This window comes from Diabrotica undecimpunctata, chromosome 3, assembly GCF_040954645.1.
Source record: "Diabrotica undecimpunctata isolate CICGRU chromosome 3, icDiaUnde3, whole genome shotgun sequence".
NCBI classification, from domain to species: domain Eukaryota; kingdom Metazoa; phylum Arthropoda; class Insecta; order Coleoptera; family Chrysomelidae; genus Diabrotica; species Diabrotica undecimpunctata.
In genome coordinates, this window is record NC_092805.1 from 9714107 (window position 1) to 9726333 (window position 12227).

At 32.3% G+C, this 12227-nt stretch overlaps 1 protein-coding gene across 1 annotated transcript in view; it reads left to right on the top strand.

The window, feature by feature from the left end:
* The first annotated feature begins 1169 nt into the window (after positions 1–1169).
* The window catches only part of aPKC (protein kinase C iota type), a 236392-nt gene continuing 225334 nt past the window's right edge, over positions 1170–12227 (top strand). The window contains exons 1-2 of the mRNA XM_072525238.1: positions 1170–1293; positions 1442–1768. Of these exons, the coding sequence (XP_072381339.1) occupies positions 1495–1768 (274 nt within the window). The 5' untranslated portion in view covers positions 1170–1293; positions 1442–1494. The remainder of the gene's footprint in view (positions 1294–1441; positions 1769–12227) is intronic.

Here is a 12227-nt window from a genome sequence, read left to right on the forward strand (position 1 = left end):
GTCGATCTAGAATAAAGTGCACCAAATAGAATGTATATTTGTGTATTCTTAAAGATAGAAATTGTTTTAAAGACTTTCATTGTTCAAAATAAAAAAATATTTTAATTTGTTTTTATAACTTTCATTTACTGTTTGGTCCCTGTATACACATATGTGTACAAATTAGTTGAGAGTCTTATTTAGGCCTAAAACACTCAGCAAAATAATAAATTATTATTAAATAACACATTCTGCAATGTCGGGACTGAAAAGGATATTGTTTCTTTTACTAGGCTATGGTCGCTACCTACATCTGCTGAGTCGAGGTCTCTTACGTCGATTATTTTCGATGGATGTATATCTGTGTTGGTTATAACATAATCTATCATAGATCTTTGTCCACTGATGTTATTAAATGTATATTTGTGTTGGTCTTTGTGGTCAAAAAAGTGTTGTTTATTCTTAGTTCGTTATTCGTGCAGAAGTTTATCATCAGTTCCCCATTTTCGTTTTTGACATCCTCGTTTTCTTTATGCTTAATTCCGGATATTAAATATATTCAGACACGATAGTATAAATTTCAAAAATAACATTGACAAAGAATACATTGTAGGTATTATTGAAAAAAATTTTTAAATGATTTTATACATTTACGATTTTATGGAAATAGTATTTACTAATGTTTACATTTTCAAGTAAATTGTTGAAATATTTCGGCAAAAAAAATCGTATACCTAACATCTGAATTTGAGCAGCTAACGAGTAGTTTCTGGACAAAGAATCCTATTCACAACACCAGAAATGTTGTTGCTTTTTACGTTTATGAAAAACAGTTTCTTTGATAACTACATAAAAATACCTACTATTGCCATCTACAAACTAATCTTAGCAACATTAAACATTAAAAGACGTTTCCTGTTTATTCAAACTACTTACAAACTTTTACCTACTGTCATGGTAACTTCACTCATAGATGTCAGCAGATGTACTTTGACTATTATCCTAGATTGAACTCATCAGTTTATAGAAAAATCTAGTAAAAAATATTTCACATAAAAATTATATTGCTCTGTTTCCCAAAATTTTCTGATACATTCTAATTCTACATACAACAAAAAAATTGAAAATAGGAAAGTAGAAATCGTTTCCAAAGTACAACTTAATATCTTCAAGATAGTAACGCTAGATGTCACAGGATGGCCAGCAATTAACTTAACATGGTGACAGTTTTGACAGTTGACTGTAAAGGATCAACAGTTTCTTGTTTGTTTGCATGTTTCGCTAAGTTTACTTTATATTTTTGATAATTTAATGGTAAGTGTATTTAAATTATATTGATAAGACATTCCTAGTATTATTTTGTCATGCAAATATTTACATTTTTGGTAAATTAATACAGTAATAGTACTTCTATCTTAACCTGGGTACCACCTTATGACTAATCATAACATTTCTTTTTTAGTACAATAACTCCGAGAAACAAAGTGCCTAAAAGTGATCTGAATAATTGCAAACATGCCGACACAATTTGTTGACGCTAATTCAAACGAAATTAGAGCTAAAATAGCATACAATGGTGAGGTTCTTGTAACCTATATAGACCAGACAATCACTCTTGAGCAGCTATGCCAAGAAATGAGAGAAATTTGCAGATTTCCCTTCGATCAGGTTTTTACCATGAAATGGGTTGATGAGGAGGGAGACCCTTGTACAATATCTTCACAGATGGAACTAGATGAAGCTGTTAGGCTGTATGAAGTCAATAGAGATTCTGAACTAACTATACATGGTAAGTGATTTTTTTCTGCATGCTAATAATGTACTGCATTGAAAAGATTGGTTTTACATAAATATGAAAGTAACTTACATTTACACATTCAAGAAGCTCTTTCACTTAAGTACTATAATTTCAGTAATCAATTTATGAATTCTTTATATGGTTTTTTTTTAACATTGAACAAATATTTACTGTCTACTATTATAGTGCTGTATAAAACAGTGTCCTAGATAAAACTATATAGTTCAATTTTTCAAAATGTCATTAAATTATAATCCTTATAAGTGTAGTTATTTTTTCACACAGCTTTATTATTTCTAACATGAGTGCCTTTTTTGTTAATGAGATCCTACAATGTTAAAAAGATCCACCAATGCCACATTTACTGAATACTGTGTTTCATAATATGGGACAAAAGTTCAATAAGGCACAAGAAGCATAAAAGGGTTCATTGCACTTTGCGATAAAAATACAGTGAGATTTCTTAAAGGTAATAATTAAGCCATTGGTATACATTTTAAACCATAAACAAACCAAACAGTGTTTATATTTCTTCTGAATTTTTCTGATTAGTTAGAGGTTTCTTTTGTCTTGCTTCTTTTTTGACATGTAATGCTGAAGGTACTAGTTGTTGTGTATTTCTCATACTTGTTGACTCACTCAAGAAATTGATTTGGCTACATATTTCCTACTGAAAATAGTTATATACCAAATAACCTAACCTTAAAAGTATATGTATGTGAAATATATACCTGTGAAGGTTTATAATTCGCTATATTCTCAAAGAATCATAGTATATAAGTAATATGAGTTTGAAATAGTAACTTATTTATCTAATGCTTTCTGGATGTCTTAGTTTAAGACTCTTGTCAACTATTTGAATCCCACAACTCCTGCCTTTTGTGCTCTCCTCTACATCTCATGCATTTCCCACCATCATAAGTTGAAAATTTAGTAATAATTGTTGATAAAAAGTGTATCGTAATACCCATTTGTTCATATTTTGTCCAGTCTGTCTCAGATATGTCCCAACTATGTTTTTTTCAATTCTCTTATTTATATATTTTTCAGTTAATATATTGTCAAGAAACATTGTTTGGAAATAGGATTTATAGGATTCTTTTCTTAATAATTTTTTTTCTTGAACTTATTGACAATTATCAATTGCTTTTAATGATTATTCTAGTTTAACTAGTGTTGATTTTCGGCTTAGTTATTACAGTCCTATCTATTTTGTTTATAGGGTATTGTAGATCATTATAGAATTAATAAGTCACCAGTGTAACTGATATTATTGATTAAGTACTAGTATATAAATACATACAACTGCAGTATTGTTGCCATTATTCTACATATTAGCCATTGTTCTACAAACTAATAAAATAATTTATATGTAAATATACATATTAAATCATATTGAAAGAAGGTAAAACATTAAAAACAATCATACTCATACCATTAAAATATATAATTATCATAGTTTTGAGTAAAACAACTTAATAATAGATAATAAATAAAAACAAAACAAAAAATACATATGTGATATATTTGCAATAATGGCTTTACAATATCAAAGAACTGATTACTATATAATCATTTATTTGCACAAGTCATCAGAACCTGAAAAACTAACCATAAACAAGGAATCCCAACGTTTCTTTTTACATTTTCAAAAATCAGTGACAGATGAGGTGATAATGAGTCCCAAGGGTCAAAAGATGAAGCATAAGCATTAAAAAAACAAATTTTGACAACCAAAAAAGAACTGGAATTCCTATGTCCAGAGTATATTTGATTGGATGTAAAAGTGCTCTTTGAAGAATACATTGAAAAACAAAAAAAAAATATATCTACGGGTACCATAAAATGGGGTTACTTTGCACTGAGCAGGGTAACTTTGCACAAAACTGTAACCAAGCCATAACCAAACAGTTAGAATATTAATCTCGAAAATCTATTATTTTCTATTTTTGCAAAATCATACTGTACAGACAGTCCCAGCGGACACAAATTGGTAAGTACACATCTAATGGCATATACCGCAATCGATTGCGATTTTTAGTTGTTTAAATAACGGTTTTAAATCAGGATATCAATAACAAAAAAAAACATTGTTTACATGTGCACTTAACACGTGAAATTGGGTATACTTTGCTACTACTAAGATTTGAAAGCATGTCTGTCAGTAATAAAAGATGGCATGAGTACAAGAGTTGCTGCTGAATCCTTTAACATTCCAAGGAGAACTATTTTTTACAAATTAAAAGTACATGCTGGAAAACCTGGATACCCATCAATATTCTCTTATGAAGAGGAAAGGTGCTTTGTACAATGCATTTATAGCCTTAGTGATGCTGGATTTCCTGTTACTGGAATGGAATTATGACAAATAATCAAGACACATTTAAATCGCCAAGGAAAAAAAATAATTCGCTTTAAGGATAATACTCCTGGTATGGATTGGGTCAAATCATTTTCAAGTCATCATAATGACTTTACTGCAAGGATAGCCTCAAACATAAAAAGAAGTAGAGCAGCACTCAATGCAGACCAAATGGCTGAATACATAAAAAATTTAAAACAAACATTAAACATGGTGTGGAGCCACATGCTATTTTTAATTATGAAGAGACAAACTTAACAGATGATCCCGGACAAAAAAAGGTATTAATTAAATGTGGGGTTAAATATCCTGAACTAATTTGTAACTCTTCAAAAAGTAGCATTTCTCTTATGATGTGTGGAAATGCAGCTGGTAAGCTACTACCTCCTTATGTGGTGTACAAATCCAAGCATTTGTGAGACACCTAGACTGAAAATGGCCCCTCTGGTACGCGTTATGTAAGTACTGCATCTGGTTGGTTCGAATCACAGACATTTGCAAATTGGTTTAACACTATTCTATTGCTTAGGCTTAAAAAACTCAGGGAAAGAAGGTCGTTTTAGGAGACAATTTGTCTTCTCATATTAATGTAGAAGTCCTGGATTTGTGTCGAACACACGACATTCATTTTATATGTTCGCCTCCGAATAGCACCCACGTTACACAACCGCTAGATGTGACATTATTTGCACCAATGAAAAAGGCCTGGAGGGAAATTTTATCTGGATATAAAGAAGCTCATGTGGGGAGTAGATCAAATGTACTTGAGAAACAGCATTTTCCAACGCTTTTACTATCATTAATCGAAAAAATACAAAAGAATAGCGATGAGATATTAAAGTCGGGATTTAGGAAATGCGGTAGCGTTCCTTGTGATATAACACCGCTCTTGGAGCGGTTAAAAACAACTCAGCAATCTAGTGTGATAACTGATAGTCATACAACAAATAATAATAAATCAAGTTCGTCAGATATCGAAAACACTTTCATTTAGAAGATAAAAGAAAGGAAGCCACCCAGTTTAGGACACATGGGAAGAAAAAGAAAATAAATTTTCCAGCAGGACAAAGTATTGCCCATTCTGAAATTAGTTTAGAAGATCTAACTGAAGCATCTACTTCCACACTTCATCAAGCTGTTGAGCCAGAAGTCGTAGATGATTCAGAGAACGATATTGCTTTGGACGACCACATTCCACTAGGCAGGGATTCATCAGATGATGAAATAAATGAGCTGCAAGAGATGGAAGAAGAAAGCGAATTTAATGAAAAACTCGCCTCAGGTTCTCTTGGAACAAATATTGCCGAAAAAGTTAAAAACTCTGCATTAGATCATGTTAAAAAAAATATTGGTGAGTATGTTTTATTTGTCTATGAAGATCATGTTTACCCTGGAGTCATAACAGCAATAGAAAATGACGGAGCGATGATCAACGCCTTGTCAAAATCGTTAAAGTTTTGGAAATGGCCAGAGAGACGAGACGAAATATGGTATTCGTGGGACAATGTAATTGGCGCCATAAATCCTCCCAAGAAAATTTCCAGACGAGGATTTTACATTGTTCCAAGATGAGACAAATTGTGGTGGGATTAGATTCAAACTTTGTATTTTCACTATTGTACTTATAATAAAGTTTATTCATTTAAAATTTAGCAATGTTCTTTCCCGTTAGGCTTCGTTCATAAATGTAGGTAGGTTTATATTCAAAAAACTGGGCCGACCAACATTTTTTTTTGCATTTAAATGGTGCAAAGTTTAAAATCAGATAGGGTTACTATGCACCAGCAAGCATTTCGTAGCCAAATATTATTAAAATATCAAGTGGTGCAAAGTATGACTCTTCTAGGGTATACTTTGCACCACTAATAAAATTAGGATAATCTCTTAATTATGCAATATAACTAAAAAACAGCTATAATAAGAGTTATATTACGACCTGTAGAATAGATATTTAAAATAAAAAGTTCAGATCTTCTTTCGAGTAATGTTATATCCACTCTAAGAAAATGAAACTAAAAACTATGGTGCAAAGTAACCCCGTTTTACGGTATATTCCAGTGTTGTATGTAAAATATAAGGCAATCTGTGGTTTTAAAACCATATCATGGTTAATGAGTATAGTTACTCTTATGCAGTGTTGTTTTCATATAATTGCATTTGCAGTAGTCTATACATACAAATGTTTATTTCATGAAATATATCTATATATTCTTTCTATCAATTGTTGGAAATCATCATAGCTATCCCATCTTTCTTCATATAAAATATGACTCATTTCTTCATAAATGATGTTTATTAAAGGTCCATATTTTTTCTGTCTATACTGAACTATCATGTTCACAAGTAAAAATCTTTGGGATTATCCACAAATGTAATAATATCTTCTACATACTTAACTGTGTCTATAGACATGTACATCTTTCAGATTATTTTTGGGTGTCTAAGATTCACCATCTTTTCTTGTTGTTCCCATTGATCTTCTCCAGCTGGTCATTTATTTCTAGCTATTTTTACTATTTTATGGTCGGTTCCATTCTGGTTTTCTGTTCTTAATTCAGTTGTTCATTTCTTCAATTCTCTTCTCCTTCTTTTATCTCTACACATCATAGTGTAAACGAAGATAGATTTAAAGATAAGAGAAACAGGTATGCCTACTGGTACATAACATCATTTTTGCTCTAGCGCTACAACACTCCTAAGGTTTTACCAGATTCTCCATTCAAAGATCTTGCCTAAGGAATTCAAGAAACAAAGATAATCTCCATCCTCACACCTGGCAAGCTAGATGAGAAACCCGAAAGCTACAAGTTTATTGCCCTCTCAAGCGTAGCAGTGTAGCTAATAAATTGTTTGAAAGCCTTTTCTACAAGGGGCTACATCCAATCATACTTGAATATCTACCAATAGATCAGGCAGGTTTCAGACCAAACTGAAATTGATAATAGCTACATCCTATGCCTTCCTAAATACATAATGATGACCTCTATGCTGGAAAACGTGTTGTCTAATAGGGTGTTCCACGTATCAAAGTGGTGGGGATCACTCAGTAAATCAGAAATTCTAAGCAACAACCTCCCCCAGGGATCAGTGCTCTCGCCTCTTCTGTTCCACCTTTATCTGGTTGACTTACCAATCACCACATCCAGAAAGTTCATGTATGCTGGTCACATTGCACTCATATATATTATATATATATATATATATATATATATATATATATATATATATATATATATATATTATATATATTTCGACATCCTCTTTGATGTCTTCTTCAGGGCTTCCGAGGACTCACTCTCCCGAGTCCCCAGATACTACTACTTCTTCTTCTTCTTCTTCTTCTTCTGGTTCCTATCCGTTTCGGATGTTGGAAATCATATTGGCAATCATGACCTTGCTCGCTGCGGCTCGAAACAGCTCCGTGTTTCGACACTACTACACTGATTACAAACCATTGCATTACTCCTACTGGGAACAGAGGACGGTTCATTTATACCGTCGATGGTGATGTGGTTTGGATGGGGATTCCTTAGAGTAAAGAACCCCGATCAGTCTTGTAAAGGTTAATTTCTGTATCTTTTAGTTCCTTTCGTCTTGTTAACCGGATCTTCTAAGATCATTACATCAACAATATTTCATCAAAAACAAAGATGTTTTATAAAATTAATTACCTGGGAAAAATACATTTCTAGACATTTGACCGGGCTATATTAAAGGTAGGTTTTGCACAAAATACTAAAATAATGACAAACGAAAGGTTATTAACATTTTTATATAGCATAATTATAAATATTCTGAACAATCGTTGATAAAAAATATCAACTTAACATACAAAAACGCCATTTGTAATTTATTTTATTTCTCATACACACATAAGTCATTTTATCTGTTCTTTAGTAAAAATAAAACTTTCTCCATTTAGTTGATTGAAGACAATTAAGTAGCTGTATAAATTTAAAAATAATCTGGGAAGGTCATCATTTTGTATATTGTATTGATGAATATTCCAAAAACGACGGTTAACATAAAATCTTATCTCTTTGTGTCATTACCTAGCTTTCACAGCCATATAATACAGTAGTCAGTAGCAGCCATATACGAAACATTGGGAACTACAACAATAATAAAAAAATTTGAAATTCAAATCAAAAACGCCTTGGTTCAACACAGATGTTAAAGAAATTTGACAAGACAAGAAAGAAGTTTTTCTTATAGATCATTAAGAACCACAAAGTCATAAGAGGAATACAAGATAATAAGGAACGAAACATCCGAATTGATAAGAAGAATAAAGACGGCGCACTAGGGCATTTACAAAAATATTAGAGACATACTTCTAGTGCTAACAAAACAAATACAACCGAAAGGTCCTTATCTTATATCTTATATATATATATATATATATATATATATATATATATATATATATACAGGGTGCAAATTTGAAAAAATATATAGGTTGTCCCATTTAAAAAATTGTATGTTTGCTATTCCATCATCACCATCATCACCCAGCCCTTGGCGTTCACTGCTGGACATAGGCCTCTCTCATTTTTGTCCATTGTGCTCTATCTTAACAACGTAGTTATTAATCCCCCTGTAGAATTCCACATATTTTCCAAGTATGGAGAATATCATTGCCTACGTTTTTTCTAAATAAGTTTTTTGGATATCTTGTACACTTGCATAATGGAGTTATCGACCTGTATATATATATATATATATATATATATATATATATATATATATATATATATATATATATATATATACATATACAGGGTGAGTTTTTAGTGCGACATCGGACGTCTCAATTTTTTGAAATTGATCACTCTATATTTTATTTTTTAGAAATATTGTATTTATGATACTCTTTCATTGTTATATAGCATTCCCTATACCTAAACTCATTATTTTCCAAGATATTTTTAGTTTTCTTGAAATTTCGGGAATACATTCAATTTTTGTAAGTAGAAATAAGTATTGAGTATTGAGCGATAATATAAAATTATTATATAATACTACCGCAGAGATAAACCGCAGAATTTACACGGCCAACAGATGCTATTTTGGGCTCAATCTCCTCCTTAAATTCACAATTATATCGAGAAATCTTCTTCTTCTTTAAGTGCCGTCTCCCGATCGGAGGTTGGATATCATCATCACTATCTTTACTCTATCTACTGCTGCCCTGAAGAGTTCTATAGAACTGCATTTAAACCAGTCCCTTATACTCTTATACTCCTTCCTCCTCTTATCTTTCCCTGTATTATCAGCCTTAGCAGTTCATATCGCTGTCCCCTTATTACGTAACCCCGAAAATTGTAACTTTCTTATTTTTATTGTGTGTATGATTTCGTATTCTTCGTCCATTTCTCGCAATACTTCCGTGCTAGTTTTCTTCTGTGTCCATGCTATTCTAAGCATCCTCCTGTAACACTACATTTCAAAGGACTGTAACTTATTTATGTGTTCTTGCTTTAATGTCCGGCTTTCAAGTCCATGTTGCAATATCGAAAACACGTAGCATCTTAGTGCTCTTACTCTCAGTTCTAATCTAAGGTCTTTGTTGCAGAGAATTGTTTTCATTTTTACAAATGCATTTCTTGCTATTTCTATCCTGGCTCTTATTTCGGTTGTTTGATCATTATTGTCTGAAATCCAGGTACCTAGGTATTTGTATTTATCAACCCTTTCTATCGGTACATTTCCCAAATGTATGTTTGTTGGTATATTTCTTTTCTTTGTTATTATCATGTATTTGGTCTTTTTTATACCTATTCATTTTTAGTCCATATTTTTCACAGAAACTCTTTGTTTTGTTTAGCAGTAATTGGAGTTGTTAAGCAGAGCTTGCCATAATCACGGTGTCGTTTGAGATAGTAACGCTTCTTCCAAAAAGGTTTCACTATATACATTAAATAGTAATGGGGACATAATATACATCCCTGCCTAACTCCTCTCCTGATTTCAATTTCTGGACTGAGTTCGATATCTATTCTTAATTTTTCATGTCTTACTTTGTCAAATGCTTTTTCAAAATCAACGTAACAAACATGCACATCAACATTTATGCATTTTAAGGTTTCTATAGGGATTTGTTCTGGACCTACCGTTTTACCATTTTTGCTGTTTTTTAATGCCATTTTAATTTCCTCCATCTGTTCTGTTCTATTGTCTTTGAACAGTTCATTGATGTATTCTGTCCATCTCTTTAATAGGACATACAAAGGAGAAATACAAAAATAAAACTCTACACAACAATAGTACGCCCAGTCCTAACATATGGTTCAGAGACCTGGAGTCTCTCTGAACAAAAAGTAATGAAAACATGTTAGGATGTTTCGAAAGAAAAGTACTAAGGCGAATCTATGGAGCAGTGAATGACAATGGAGTGTGGAGAAGACGATACAACTTCGAACTTTATAGAATATACCAGGAACCAGATATCGTAAAACATATTAAGATATGACGTCTGAGGTAGATAGGGCATATAATGCGGATGGAACAAAATGACCCAGCTAGAAAAAGAGGAAGACTAAGAACAAGGTTCCTTGATAACATCGATGAAGACATGAGAAATATGGGAATACGTGCTTGGCGGAGGGAGGCGATGGATAGGGACGACTGGAGAGAAATTCTTGAGGAGGCTAGGGCACACGCAGGGTTGTAAAGCCAGAATGATGATGATGATATACAGCCAACCTGGGAATTTCCCTTTTAAATTTTATATATCGCCTTTGGATTTTTTCCTTATTATATTTACTCAAATCTTTTCTGATTACTTTGTATACTTCTTGATTTATCTTCTTTATTTCATCTTTACTTGTATTTATATTCTCTTTTATATATAAATTTTCCCCTAATTTCTTAATTCAGCCAATTAAATATTTTCATTGGTCTCTATATTCAGCTGCGTAAAGTGTTTCACAGAATGAACGGTCTGTTGAGTTATGAATTTGGTTAGTTCACCGAGTCAATGACTGTCCACTTGTTCTCCTTCGTGGAGTGTTTGCGGAGACAATCAGTTTGTCTAAATTATTTTCGTTTCTGCGGACCATATCTCCAAAGAACTGAAGAATTCTATGTCGATAGTCTTGTTTTAATATTGTTTTAAAACAGAGACGTTTGCATTTTGATTGCTTGTGAGATAGATCTACCTTTATAAATATATAAATATATAATAAAAAACTAAACTTTTTAAAAACCCTGGCTAATATAAATTGGGGATAAGATCAAACAACCCCATTAAGAGTATATCGTATATAAGGTCTGAAATAGATTACAGAATAATTGCATATGCCTCAGCCTCAACAACAACATTTAAAAAGTTTGTCACTGTACATAATATTGGTTTTAGAATTGCTCTTGGAGCATTTGGGAGAACTCTCATCGAAAGCTTACTTAGTGAGGCACCCCATACTTTACCGAAGAAATATTTTACACTATCTTACTTCTTTTTCTTCTTCTTTTTTTATAGACATGACTATCTGTTTTTCAATGTGCCTCCTGTAAGTTGTAGTTTCATCGTTTTCGTGGTCTTCCTACTGATCGTCTTCCTATTGGGGAACCGTCTATTGCCGTCTTTACTACTCTATTTGTTGTCGTTCGGCTTATATGATCGTTCCATTATACTCTTTTATTTCTTACCCAGTTCTTGATGTTCTCCACCTTGCATCTACGTCGTATATCTGTACTTCTAGCTCTGTCCCATAGTGTCTTACAATCAATTTTTCTAATTGTTTTCATCTCTGCTGTTTCTAACATCCTTTTTGTCCTCTCTGTGTCAGGTCTTGTTTCTGCCGCGTAAGTCATTATTAGTCTGATGACTGTTTTGTAAATTCTGCCTTTTGTTTCTTTCCCGATATTTTTATTTTTCCATATTGTTTCATTTAGGCAGACTGCGGCTCTGTTTGCTCTATTCACTTGATCTTCCACTTCAGTTTCGAGCTTTCCGTAGCTATATAATGTGATGCCTAGATATTTAAACTCTATTACTTGTTCTATTATCTGACTTTCCAGCTCCAATTTACATCTTAGTAAATTTGCTGTTTTTGGATTAGTTTTAATAGTTGTTTGCTTAGATCT